At 58.8% G+C, this 13,748-nt stretch overlaps 1 protein-coding gene across 1 annotated transcript; it reads right to left on the reverse strand.

Moving 5' to 3' along the window:
- Nucleotides 1-312: 312 nt before the first annotated feature.
- On the reverse strand, nt 313-12,488 carry EFNB1 (ephrin B1). The gene is made up of 5 exons (XM_060002653.1): nt 11,607-12,488; nt 2,878-3,155; nt 2,019-2,111; nt 1,673-1,801; nt 313-1,510 (listed from the first exon to the last, which is right to left on the reverse strand). Exons 1-5 carry the CDS (start codon nt 11,732-11,734, stop codon nt 1,098-1,100), a joined length of 1,041 nt encoding a protein of 346 aa, XP_059858636.1. The 5' UTR covers nt 11,735-12,488; the 3' UTR covers nt 313-1,097.
- Between the last annotated feature and the right edge of the window lie 1,260 nt (nt 12,489-13,748).

The following is a 13,748-nucleotide window of genomic DNA, read 5'->3' on the forward strand; positions in this document are numbered from 1 at the left end:
AGCCCCAGCCCAAGACTGGGGGGCGAGCGGGAGCTGGGTTAGGGGGGCACCCACCTGAGCTAGAGCCCAGAAAAGAAGCAGGCTACCTGGCCTTATACCCGCTTAGTTCTCCGCCCTGGGCCTCTGTTTCCCCACCAGGCCGAAGGGTGCCAAAGGTGAGGGGAGAACAGGGCAGAGCGGAGAAGGGGGAACTCCCAGCTCTGCAGGGCAAATAGCCACCTGGGTACCTCACCTCCCTCCACCCCCCATGAGGTCATCTGCCTGCAGCAGCTCTCCTGTTCCCCAGGCAACAGCCAATTAAGACATTAATAACCGTGAGAGTGAGGGAGGCAGGATATGCCCAAGTATCCCACAGGAAGTTTTTTTTTTTTTTTTTTTTGGTGGAAGGGTGGCAGCCACTACCCCATTGCCAAGATCAGCACTGTAGAAGGAGAGTCAGTGGGGGAGGGTGAGACACCTTGCCCAATGGCACTCTTGTCTTCCCTCGTGGGCAAGAACAGCCCTGGCCTGTCCCCTCCCCACAAAAAATACGCCAACAAGTTTATAAAAGAAATGCCATCCTATGCTTCCCGGCTGGCCACATCCTGCCCCAGGCCCCTGATACTGCGGAAGGCTGGGCTCAGAAAACCTGGGGAGGGGCTGTCTTTTCCATTTTTCCATTTTTCTTAAAAAAAAAAAAAAGAGAACAGATGAAAATGAGTTGACAGCTAAAAAAATGAACACAAAAACATTAAAAACAGTGATGATAGCGGACAAGAAGTCCTGGGAAGGGAGAAAGGGGGCGAGGGGGCACAGGGCCAGGGGGGGCGTCTCCCTGCCTGCTGTCCATCAGCGTCCGACCCTGCCCTCCAAGAAGGGGTGCCCCCGCAGAGCCCAAAGGCCTGGCCAGAGGGGGAAGGCACAAGAGCATGGGGGCTGGGGGCACAAGCACCCCCCTCTGAAGCCCAGGGGGCGGGGCAAAAGGGGGATTATAAAAGCCAAGAAACTACAAAACTAAATACAAAGATGGGCACAGCTGGCAAGGGGAGGGACGTGGGTGAGGATGGAGAGGTGCAGTCCCGGCTGACTGTCCCTCAGGGCCGAGGCTGCCAGGGCCCTCAGACCTTGTAGTAGATGTTCGCGGGGCTCTGGGGCGGCATCTCCTGGACGATGTAGACAGGGTGCCCGTAGTCCCCACTCACCTTCTCATAGTGGGGGCAGTAGTTGTTCTCTGTAGTCCGTAAGGGGATGATGATGTCGCTGGGCTCGGTGCCCGCCGTGCCACTGCCCCCCTTAGGACTGGCCAGGGTGCTGAGCGAGAGGGCGGGCGCCCGCTGCTGCGTGTGCTTGCGGTGCCGCTTGCGCAGCTTCAGCAGCAGGATGGTCAGGAAGATGATGATGAGCAGGAAGATGACGCAGCCGGCGCCCACGGCCGCAAACAATGCCACCTTGGAGTTGAAGAAGCTGTCGGGGTCCCCGCTGCTGCCTCCACTCCCACCGGAGCCGCTTTTCTCATCCTGGTTCACAGTCTCTGTGGACGGGGGAGGGAGGCAAGGGAGGGGAAGAAGGTCAGCCAGGGGTCCCAGGGACACATAGCAGATCTCGGGCCACGCCCTGCCTTCCTTCAGAGCTAGGGCCTGAAAGGGCAGCCGAGCAATGGCTTCTGCCCTCTGGGAGACTCCCATACACTCACCGTGCTTGCCGTCAGAGTCACCCAGGGAGCCCCGACCACTGGGGGCCTGTGTAGCCATCTTGATAGTGTTGTCTGCCTCCTTGCTGGGCCGGCTGGTAGTCAGCTGCTCGGGCGTCACAGCATTGGGGTCTGGGGGTGGGGAGAGAACAAGTGAAGGGGGAACTCCGGCAGCGTAGGTGCCTCAGTTACATAGCACCCACCGGCCAAGAATGGCCCGGATACTGGACCTCAGATCCCCTATCCCTACTGCCCCCTCTGCCACTACTCCCCACGCCACCCCCCGCCACCCAGTGAGGAGCATCTGTCGCAAAAGCCTAGCTGAGGAGCCCTCGGCCTGGGTGCTCACCTTGCCCAACCTTCATGACAATCTTCATGGTGCGTGTGCGGCACACACCTCCCTCCCGGTTCTCCAGTCCCTCCAGGCTCCCATTGGATGTAGCTGCAGCAAGAGGCCAGAGCAGTCAGGAGGAGGAAGAGGTCTGCCAGCATTACCCAGAAGCCCTAGTGACGTCTAAGCCCTTAAGAATAGAACTGGGAACCAGGGAGTTGCAGGCAGCTCCCACCCACCCGTGAACCTTTCTACTTCTCTCCTCCCACTAGGAACAGAGTCCAGGAACTAGCCCCTCCCATGAGGATGCTGCTCCCCTACCATGACCAAGGCCACAGGCCCTTCTTTCTCAGTGGAAGCTACATGTGTCTCCTCATTGGGTGACGTTGCTCAGAGGCCAAGCAATCAGAACTGGCATGGTGAGGAAGACTTCTCCACAGACTAGAAGGAATCCTAGATTAGGTGTCAGGAGAACTGGGTTGGAAACCCAACCCGCTCCCTAACTCTCTGTGTGATCTAGGGCAAGAAGCCCCTTCACCTCTTGGGGCCTCCGTTTCCCATGAAGAGAAAGGCTGAAGCTTTGCCAATTCTGCCATTCCCAAGGTTAGATCTTAGGTGGGCAAAGAAAATAAGAGAGAGAGCACCACGAATCAGAGTCGTCTCCCACCCAGCTCCTAGAGCCAGGGCGAGCTGGCAGCGGAGGCCCCTTGGTAAACGCTGGGGCCGGAATTCCAAGGCCACACTACGAGGAGAGCACGCCACTCTTCAAAGGGGACTGGATCAGGCTGGGCCTGAACTGTGTGCGGTCTCAGTGCGCTACTCAGAAGTTCCCACTGCTACAGGACAGGAAAGAACCATGCGGTGGGCAGGGACTCACAGGTAATATAGTAATCGTGGTGCTTCTTGAACTCCAGGCCCATGTAGTTGGGGCTGAACTCCTGGAACTTGATGGTGAAACGGATTTCCTGCTCTGGCCTATTGCAGGTGACCAGCACGTTGGGGTCGAGCACGGTGCTGCAGGCAGCTGCCTGCTCAGGCCGCACCAGGTACAGCTTGTAGTACTCATAGGGCCGCCCAGCTTCTGCTCGGGGGCAGATGATGTCCAGCTTGTCTCCAATCTTTGGGTAGATCACCAGGCCCTTCCCACTCAGAAACCTGCCCAAGAAGGAAGAGATGGTTAGCCTCAGGGTTGGGGGTCTCAGGCCATCCCCAGAACCAGGGGAGCAGACAATGAGGGCCAGGCTGGGCACACTGGGTGGAGATGGCGAGGACAGGCATTCTGTCCTTTTTCCATCCTTATGCTGGGGGTGGGGAAAGAGAACCATGCTGCCAGCAGGGTGTGGAAGGGGTGGCCCATGGGCAAGGCTGCCAGGCTTTGACTGCTCGGCAGGGTGGGGCACTGCCTGGCTGGGGGAGCCCTTTGTCCTAATGTGGCATTTCCGCAGGGGGGCTGACGTGGCAGATGGGCTGGGCACCTAGATGTCAGGCTTGGGTTGCCTGGATGTGGCGGCCCTGTCCTCCTCGCACTCCCAACATACTCACATTCCTTCATAGCCTCTGGTACCGGCCCTCCAGCACACACGCGTGTACATGCGCTCATGCGCACAGACACACACAAAGAAGCACACACACAATGAGCCCTAGAAACCACCCCCACAGCTCCCAGCCAACGGCTGGGGATGCACAACCTATCTTGGCCCCATGCCTTCTCCCCCATCCTTGCTAATCTTGGGCATGATGGGGAGATAGGAACGGGCCTTGCCTAGAGCCAAGGGATAATGGGCACAGTCTCCAGCCAGGTACAGCTCCACACAGCTCTCTCCACTCCCCACTCCCACTGCCTGGCATCCTACCAGGACTCATCCCACCCCCATAATGCAAAAGCCTGAATTCCCAAATCTGGCCAGTCTCACTGCAAAGGATAACAGAGAAAGGGGAGAAGAGGCCTGAGCAGGAACAACAGATCATACAAGACAGAGCCCCAGGAACCTCGCTCATCTGCCTTCTAATCCACTCCCACCACACACACACACACACACACACACACACACACACACACACACACACAGCCTCTGCTCCCCATCCTGAGAGGAGATGGACAAATGCCTCCCGAGCCAGGGGGAGGGCAGCTGCCTGGGGCCACCGATTCACATCATCCTGTCCTTGCCTAAGCACAGTAAGCGCTCTCGGCCATTTCTGAGCCTGGGAGCAAGTCGGTACAATGTAGGAGAAAGAAGACAGACTTTGGAATCAGATGGATGGTGGCCCTTACTAGCTCTGTGACCTTGGATGAGCTGCCTGATCTCCCTATCTTTCAGTGTCCTCACTTATAAACTGGGGATGGGAAGAGGCCCTCCTCCAAGGATGGTGGAGGGGAGGCATGATGGCATGTATAGAGCACATAGTTGGCACTCAACCGTGATTCCTGCTTAGAAATAGCGTGGTCTGCCAAGAGGCAGGAGGCCAGACACTAACACCAAGGACCTATGAGCCCAGTCTCGTTTCTTGGGTGGGAAAGAGGAAAAGATGATACAGCTCCATCCTCAAGGACTCTACTGTCCGGTGTGGTTCAGAAAAGTAAATGGCCCATGCCGCAGCAATGGATAGCACCAGGCTATCTGGAGGCTGTGTGAGAGGATGGTGGCTCAAAAGGCAAGGGCTGGACGCAGAGAGAGGAAGGAGACAGCTCATCGGACAGGACAGTCAGAAATGGTCCCACAGAAAGAGTGGGATGAAAGCAGATCCTGGGGGAGGAATAAGAAGTCAACATCCAGCAAGAGCAGACAGCAGTGGTTGGGACAAAAAACCCAGGCCAGTGACTGGCCCAGTGATGGGTAGAGAGGAGCAGAAGAAGAGGGGGTAAAGCTCAGCTGGGGCCAGACTGAAAGGCCAGGGTCACAAGAAGCAGTGTGGGTTTCATCCAGTGGGGGACAGACTCTCTAGCAGAAGGGACAATGAAGGGCCGAAGGCAGTGCTTCAAGGGAATGAAGCTAACGGTGGAAGAACATGGTTCTACTCCCTGAGGGCCCATTCCACAGTGGGGGCTACAAGGCACAAGGGCCTCCTGGGAGCTCAGTATCCTCACCGGATGGAGGGAAATGATACCCAAGGAGGTGACTAAGGGAACTAGACCGAGTAGATGGAGTGGATGAAGAACAGCAGCCCTCTCTCCACGTCCAGGGAAGCTCCACTAAGCTGGGACCTGCCATCCTTCTGTGCAGGAGGGTAAAAGCAACAACAAGGAGGTCTCACCCACCTTAGTACCTAGCTTTACCACACTCCAGAAGGCCAGAAAGGAAGCAGGCATGGGATGGAGGCCCACACAAACATCTGAGAGAAAACACCCCCAACTCCATGCGCTACAGAAAGCCAAGAAGTTTCACCAAAGCCTCTATAATTCCTAAGGCATTTTTCACTTTCCAATCTTCATACTGGTTCCATCCAGGCAGTAGGATTAGACAACTTCTAACGTCTTAGAGATAGAAGGAACCTTCGAGACCTACTGAGTCCAGGCTCCTCATGTGAGGGAATGAGTAACCAGGTGAATGTTCCTGTTGAAGAGGGGTGCTCAAAGCCAACCCGAGGAGCCTAAACTCACCCAGGATGTTAACTCCTAGGGGTCTAAGAGTACCTTAAACATTGGCTGAATCCTTATAGAGCTGCACCTCCATAAGACCGCAACTGGAGATGACAGCAGGTAGAGGGCACGCAAAGGGGTACAGGCCAGCTCACTTTTCTAACCACTTGGCCCGCCTTACTCACCAGGGAGTCTTGTCTACCCTGAGCAGTCTCCCATCACCATTCAGGTTCTGGAGCCCTGGAACCCAGAGACAACCGAGGAAACAGATGTCTACATAGTGGGTGGGGGAGGGGGAGGAGAGAGGACTATTGCCCCCAACACCCCTCAGACTCTCGTCAACCTCATAGAACAGAATTCATAAATATTCATGAGTTCATTTGCATAGCAGCTGGCAGAGGGAAACTCACCTTCCCCTAAAGTGCAGAAGGGAGAGGAGCCTGATGAGACCCACCTTCCCTGACCCTGGTCCCCCATGATGGTACCTTCTCAGCTTCTTCCCCACCACTGTGAAAAGTGCCTCTGGGCCTGTGAGAAGCCCCAGAAAGTGGTGAGAGGCCACGAGGTGTGGGTATGCAGCCCGTGAGAGTGAAGCCCAAGGTCAGGTATGACGCTAGTCATCCTGTACAGCGGGGACCCTGCTGGTCTCCCCTCGTACCCACCAGGTTAGGAGTAGGGGCCGACAGGAGGAGGAAGAGAGTACCTAGTTAAACTCTTTACCCCCCAGTTTTCAAAAACTACTACTCCCCCCATTATCAAACCAAGCTTTCCTCCCTGGGGCCACCCCCAGACAAAGCCCTTTTCTGGAAAATAAGGGGATTGACATGGCCCAGCAGGAAGCCTGCAGCAGGTCGCCATGGTAACCCCTGAGGCCTTCCCTCCTTAGCCTCTGATAGCTCCTGGGACCCCAGGGAGCCACCCCAGGGAGTAAAAGGACTTAGGGAGGCAGCCTGCCATTCAGTCTCTGTCTGTGGCCTGCCTCTTCCCCTCTACCCTAGCCCAAGTCTCTCCCCCAGCCTGCCTACTGAGCTTAGAAGTATCACCATGACTGCTGAAAAGAATCCTGGGAGAGAAGAAGCCTGAGGGTCTGGGGTAGTGGCCAGTGCTGGTCAGAGGCCAACTGCCCCCCCCCTGCTTCTTTGTCCAGTTAAGCCCCTATCCACCCATACACAGACAATCTATAGCAGAGAGAGTTTGGAGCTATGGGGGTCATGCCTAGAAAGCTGCCCACGTTCCACCACACTTCCTTCCCTCTCATCCTTCCCTCAGGCTCTAGGGACTTGCGGTCAGAGAGTGGCCAAAGGGAGAGCCTGGTCCTAGGCCATGCCAGCCCAGGTTTGGTAGAAGACTCTAGCCACAGCTTTGATTCAGTGACTCCGGCACCACTGCGCCTACACCCCAGGGTGGCAGGACCAGCGGAGGACAGAACCCAAGCTGGAGCTCAAGTGTGCTCTCATCCCAGCAAGGGTGGGGAGACCCCAAATTAAAGGCTCCTCTTTCACTCCCCCAGCTCCACCCAGCCCCCGAGGCAGCAGGAGCAGGCCTGGCATGTCCCAGCAGTGCCCGCCCAGGCGTGGGTGGGCAGGAACAGCAGCTGGGTCCTGGCACACACACAGCACTGTCGGAGGCAGGGAAGCCAGGAGAGCCCCAGAGGAAGTCCCCCCCACACCTACACTGAACTATGCCTCCCCTCTGCCCCACCTGGCCAATGCTAGGGCCCACTGAGGGCTTAACAGCCCCTTCCTTGTTGTCTGCTTTCTGTGGGGTCCCTGAGAGGCAGTGAGATTCCTGGCCCAGAGAGGAACCAAGGCTGCTATTCAGAGCCCGGGAGGGAGAGTGCCAGGCATCGAGCTGGCTGCCTCTAGATCAGGTCACCCCGAGCAAGCGGCCCTCAGACGTAGGCCTAGTAAAATCAAATGAGGAAGCTGGAGCACTGCTCATCCCACGTGGGCAGGGCCTGAGTCACAAGGACAGATGCACACACACCTGTGAGGTGAGAGCGAAAGCCGGGGGCAAAAGCCAGCGCCAAGCCAGCGCCTCCTCCGAAACCCAGTCTCTCCCAGATTCCAAGGCAGTGGGATGGTGTGGAAAGAATGGCACAAGGCACAGCTCTCCCCACTACGAGCTGACTGACTTTAAACAAGTCATTTTCCTTTTCTGGGCAAATGCCTCCTCGTCTGGAAAATGGGCAATTCCAACTTCCCAGGGCTGTTGGGAACATCCAGTGAGTTCATATCTGAGAATGCTTTGGAGGTAGCAAGGTACTGCCCAACTGTTAGTTAGCACACCAAGCACAGTACCATTTAGAAGAAGCTGAACGAGCTGACTACACTCCTGGCTGCTAGCACCGCCACCCAAAACAGCTACAATGAGAACCCACCCAGGAGGGGCTGCTACAGAGCCCAGGGCAAGGAACCCAGAACATGGCTGGTGAGCATTCCCGTACCTCAGCTCCCCTAATAATCACAGGGTGGACCCTCCCCGCAAACCTACTGTTCCCATGGCAACCAGCGGCCTCCTGGCTGGCCCACCCACTCCATACTCCCAACACCAGGAAACAGTGATGCACAGTGGTATCCAGGGCCCACTCATCCCCATCCCTCATAGTTGGTGAGGCAGTGGAGAGCCTGAGGGGAGAAAGGGAACCCTGGATTCAGCCTCCAGTCCAGCCTCACCAGGCCCTTCTTGCCCCAGGTCTGGCTGCCTGGGGGTGGGGGAGGGAGGGAGGGGAACAGGGAACTTTAGAGGAGCTGCTGGCTTCCCATCACTTTCAGGCCCCCACCTGTGGCCAATCAGCCACAGAGTAGAAGAGGTCAGGTCCCTAGCCACCCCGGAAAGGGGCCCCCTGAGCTGGCCTCCCCAGGACTGTGAGCTGGAACAGCTGTGAGGGGGCTGGGACCTACACTTTGGCTTGTAACAGGCAAGCCTGGGTTGGGGTCTGCAGCTGCCCCCACCCATGCTGGATGGAGTCAAGGGTCCTGGATGCCAAGCTGAAGCCCCCACCCCCGCCCCTTGCAGGGAAGGTGTAATATGATCTCAGGCACATTCCCACTCTCTGGAGGTGGAGGAACCTGAGTGGGGGGCAGGAAGGGGTCAGAATGGGACTGAGAGACTGAACTGCAGCAGCTGGACTTGGCTGAGGACTCAAGTATGAGGCCTGCCGGCTGCCCCAAGTTCTCAGGGGAGGAGGCTGGAGGAGGGGTCTGCCCTGGGACCTTCCATCACAGCCCCCCCACCCCACACAAGCATGCCCATGTACTCTGGTTCCTCCCAACCTCTAACGGGCCCAGACCCACCTTCCCACCCTACACTTATCGGGCAAATCTGACAAGGGGCCAAGCTCTTGCCACCCAGGGACTACCACCCTGGAAGGCCACAGCACCAATTTGGGAAAGAGGCTGGGAGTCTGGAGTCAGCCCTTCCGGCTCCCCTCTCCCGGTCAGGGCTGGGGCTGCCCGTATCCTGGAACCTGGAAACATACCCCCAGCCCCACCACTTCTTTATTTTGATTTTTTACCAAGGAGGAAGCAATTAAGCAGGGTTTATAGGCGCTGGGAGATTTCGGGGGGGGGTGCCAGCTCCTGACAGGACTGAGGCGAGAGACCAAAAGCTGGGAGGAAGAGGGGAGGGAAGAGAGAAAATGAGCCTGTGAGGGAGAGCACGGGCATGTGCGAGAAACAAAAGGACTCGAGAAAAAGAGGCAGAGAGTGACTAAGAGTGAGAGGGAGTGTGAGAAAGAGGGAGAGCGGGCAAGCAGAGCTGGAGAGGGGAGGTGAACGCGGCTCACACAGGATGTGAGAGGGCGAACCGACAAGGGCCTGAGAGGGAGAAGTCAGGCAGGAGGAAAAGAGGGAGAGACGGACAGGAAAAGACCGTTGATTTGAAAGGCTGTGGCAGTCCCAGGCTTGGGCGCAGTGGCAGAGACAGCCTCCCCGAGCTCAGAGTGAAGCTGAGGGCAGTGCCTTCCTCCTGTCCTCCTGCCCCCCCAAACCCGTGCCAACACACACAGACAGGCTGCATTCCAGACCCCTGAGCATAGATGGAACTCTGGAGGGGGTGCTGCGCGCAGGGGCACCAGTATGAGTCCCCCACCATTCCCAGGATCTGCTCAATTACAGGATGGAATTCGTGCAAGTCCTATTGAGGCCTCAGCCACCACTCCCACCACCCCCAGGATGCCTACCCTCAGCCTGAAGTGGATCGGGGAATGGGGCAGATCTCAAAAACCTGCAAACCGTTCCAGAGCACTCAGGCCTCAAGACACAAAAAGGGTGAAGCTCAGGGAGATCTTGTTTCTCCCAGCCACCCCCGACCTCACTCTGCAGGAGGGCTCCTTTCCAGCTGTGGAGCTGCCTGCTATCTCTGGTTAGAGACCCGAGAGAGCAATTAGGTCACTCCCATGAGCCCCTAGGATGGGCTACCCCAGGCTGATTTCAGCTCTCCTGGCTCAAGAGAGAGCATTTCCAGCCTCCACCTTTACAGGAGGGAACTGGGCACTTCACAGCCTTTCTCCTTGGTCTGAGCAGCCCGAGGCCCCCAGACCATTTTGAGTCCCTGCTGTTAGGAGAGCACTGGGCCCAGTTTGGCTTCTGGGTTAAGGAAAAATCGTTGTCAATCCCTTTCCTTGTACCCTGACCCTGGTTTAGACATCCCACTAACCAATAAATAGGACCGTACCTTAACCTAAGGAGAAGAGAAGTAAAGAAGCTGCCCTCTCCCACTCCAGGGCTGAGAGGTGCATGACCCCTGGAACCTAAGAGGTCAAGACAGGCAGGAGCTCGGGAAGTTAGCGGGGAGCCCATAAGAGTGGACAGGAAGAGATTCCAGGTACAGGAATCATAGAGCACAGAGGACAGGCCAAGGGCCCCCAGTTTCCCACTAAGTGGGGTGTCCGCACACTGCTGGGACCTCCAGAAAACAAGAAGGAAGAGCAATTTTGACCCTGGGTTCCAACCTGAGTCCTGGATGCCAAAAGAGAAAAAGGTCCAGAGGTCACTACACAATCCAGCGACTCCCCACTAACAGCCCAGAAACCACTGAGCCACCGCCCTGAAAGGTGTGTGTGTTGTTGGGAGGTGGGGGAGGATTGTGAAGGGTAAGGAGGAGGGAGAAAAGAAAGGATCTCCTCTACATAGCTGCCTCCCCAACCCCTTTGGGAAAGCTAAGCACAACTCCCCAATCTGAGGACAGAAGGTGGGGGGGCCAGTGGGACCCGCCTGGGCAGGAATCCTTTGCTTGCCACCCACTTCCCTAGCCACCTCGGCCGCCACTCTCCACCCCGGCCAGCCCTGGAAGCTCTGCCGCCGGCTCCATTGGACCCCCGACGAGCGCTGGATCGACACCCCCCCCCCCCAACAAAACCTCTCTCCCACTCCGCCCCTCTCCACCCGCCGCCTTTGTGAGCCTGGGAGCGGCGCCCGCCCTTCCACGGACCCAGCAGGGAGAAAGTCGGGGGTGGGGGGAGGCTAGGAGAGACGGCAAAGCGAAAAGCTAGGGAAGCAAACTGGGAAGAAAGAGAAATGAAAATGAGAGAAGCCCGAATGGAGATACAGGCACTGCCACCCGCCCCAAGCGCGAAGTCCCACGCCACGGTCCCTTCACAGCTAAACAAACGGGGAACCTGTGTTCCGGCCTCTTCCCCCGCCCAGGTCAAGCTCGCCCACCCCCCGCCCCCAGCGGCTCTTGGCGAAAACCGCCACGTTCCCAGGGGCCCCAGAGGGGGCTGCTTTCTCTCCCCGACCCAGCTCTCCGGTGCGCTCAAAGGCGCTCAGACTCCCAGCTCCGCCCGGCGCGACCACCTCGACTTGATCCGGGACGTGCGGAGGAGAGGGCCGGGAAGCTGAGGGGTCACAACCCAGCCAAGTGCCCCCACCCAACCCCACCGCACCCTTCCCCGCCCGGCCGCAGGGAAACACACTCGAAAAAGCCATAGACAAAATGGGGCGCCGCTCCTCCTCCGAACACCTTCCCACAGGCGCTCGGGGGCGCGCGGCCTCACCCCCAGGGACCAGAGCAGATAAGTTACTCACTTGGGGTTGAGGGAGCTCCAGGACACGGGCTCTAGATTCTTGGCCAGCGGGGTGGCGAGCCGGCACAGCGCCAACACGACCATCGCCACAAGCCACTTGCCGAGCCAACGCTGGCCAGGCCGGGCCATCTTCCCTGGGGCAGGCTGCACTTCGGGATGCCCTGGCGCCTCCTCAGCAAAGCTGGCCTCGCCTTCCCGTGCCGCGCTGCGCTCCGAGAAGCTCAGGCGCCCATCCTCCGCAGCCGCCGGCCTTGAAGTGCTCCCCTCCCGCCGGCTTCGGTGTCGCTCTTCTCCGCCCCGCCGGCCAGGAGGACTCACTGGGCAGCCGCCCCCAACCCGAGCATGAGCTGTGGCCTCCGAGGGCTCGCTCCACTGGCCTCTCCGCCGCACGAAGCACGACGGGGGCTCTGCGCCCCCGGGTGATCCCGTCCGATTCCGCTCGGCTCCCCGAGACTGTTTGGGACTGTGCGACCTCTCCCCGACGGGGTCTCACCGCTGGGGACTCGGTGGCCGCCCGGACGCCTCGACCGCCCCGGGATCGGCACCCCTGGGAAGAAGTGGGAGTCTCCCCACCACACGAGCTCGGTCTGGGGGCTCCCGACCGGGCCGCCCTAGCACGGGCTCCGTTCCTCCAGGCCACACTGGGACTCCGGGCTGCGCGCCCCCCGACAGCTTCGACTTCAGCGCGGGGCCCGCTCAGTGTACTTAGAAGAGCGCGGAGACACTGCCGAGCGAGCTAGTCCCATCAGTTTGCGCCTCTGAAGCCTAGGCCGGGTGGCCCGGCAGCCCAGTCGCCGAGTCCTAGCTCCCTGGCGATTGCGCCCGAGGCTCTACGGTCAGTGCGAGGCTCACACACCTCCCACTGCTGACCAGCGCGCATACACTCCCTCCGCCGCCGCTGAGCTGTCTACTCCCCTGCTCAGGCGTACGCAAGGCCAACCCTACGCATCTTAGCCAATAGCAAGCTCCGTCACGGGGTCCTTGCCCTGCACCACGCCCCCAGAACAGGAAGGAGGCGGGGTTTTAGGGAGCTCTTAAGGACGCCGCGCTCTCGATGGCACCAATCTGAGTGTGCGGCTCCTGCGGTTATGGATGGATCCTGCCTAGTCCTGTTCCCAGAGCGCTCAGCCCGTGGGAAGTTGGCGCTCCTCTAGAGCTATCGGCCTGCTCTCCTCCCCGAGCGCCTGGTCGACACTCCGGCCCACTGACCTGGGCCAAACAGGCTCAGTACTTTTCCCGGGAAAGTACTACCATTCTTTTTGTTACACACGCGAGCCCTGAAGTCCTTGCTCGGTGCCCACCTCCGTGACAAGGATAGCTTGTTTACTCCTGGTCCCATCTCACATAGGGCTCTGGTGGGCTTTCCTCCTTCCGCCCTCGCCGTGCAGTGTCCGCTTGCACATGGACCCGGACCCGGAGTCCTGAACAAACGGATAGCGGTGGGCGGTGGCGTCTCAGAGGGGTCAAGTACGGGAAAGTTGGGAAGATGAGTTCTTCGCCCCTGGGGAGCAGGCCTTGGGAATCTCAACTTTGGGGAAGAGACTTGTGGGACACCAGGGGCCCAGATTTCGAGTCTTGTCCTGTCTGAAGGCGCGGGCAAGGCCCTGGGATAGGCCAGTGGGGATGAGAGGGCACCTCGATAAAGAAAGACACCTCGAGGGCAAAGAGGAAAGGGCGTAGGGCAGAGGAGCCTTTCGAAAAAGTAAAAGTTGGCGCCCTGGTCCCAAGACGCCGGACTCCAGCACCTCCCGGCCTCGCCATCTGGGTCTTTGTCTCCCAGCCCCTTCTCCCCGCCCCTCCTTGCTTCCTTGCTTATAACTTTGGCTCCAGCCCATAGCGCAGACCCTCCCGGTCCGACCCGCTCTCCCCAGTTGGACCTCGGCAGATGTACCCACGTGCTAATGTCTCCCCCTACTGGTCTTCTATAGCACCGCGGGTGCCTGGGACAGACTGAGAGCGCCCACTCCAACGGGAGCGTGGCACACACGAGCCTGGCACACGCGCTCGAGCACAAGACCCGGGACAGGGGTGGTGACCTTGGCTAGAACCGCGGCCCGGTATGGGGAGGAGGAGGGAGCACTAGGAGTAAGATCTGGGTTTGGGGTTGGCTCGGCGACTGCCGAGGACATAAAGTCTCCTCGCT

The sequence above is a fragment of the Delphinus delphis genome, chromosome X (assembly GCF_949987515.2).
Source record: "Delphinus delphis chromosome X, mDelDel1.2, whole genome shotgun sequence".
Lineage (NCBI taxonomy): Eukaryota > Metazoa > Chordata > Mammalia > Artiodactyla > Delphinidae > Delphinus > Delphinus delphis.

Coding starts and splice junctions, on each gene's coding strand:
- EFNB1 (XM_060002653.1), bottom strand. CDS start 11,734: ATGGCCCGGCCTGGCCAGCGTTGGCTCGGCAAGTGGCTTGTGGCGATG. Junction 3,156..11,606: donor TGGAGCTCCCTCAACCCCAA/GTGAGTAACTTA, acceptor CTTCTTGGGCAG/GTTTCTGAGTGGGAAGGGCC. Junction 1,511..1,672: donor TGACTCTGACGGCAAGCACG/GTGAGTGTATGG, acceptor CCCCGTCCACAG/AGACTGTGAACCAGGATGAG.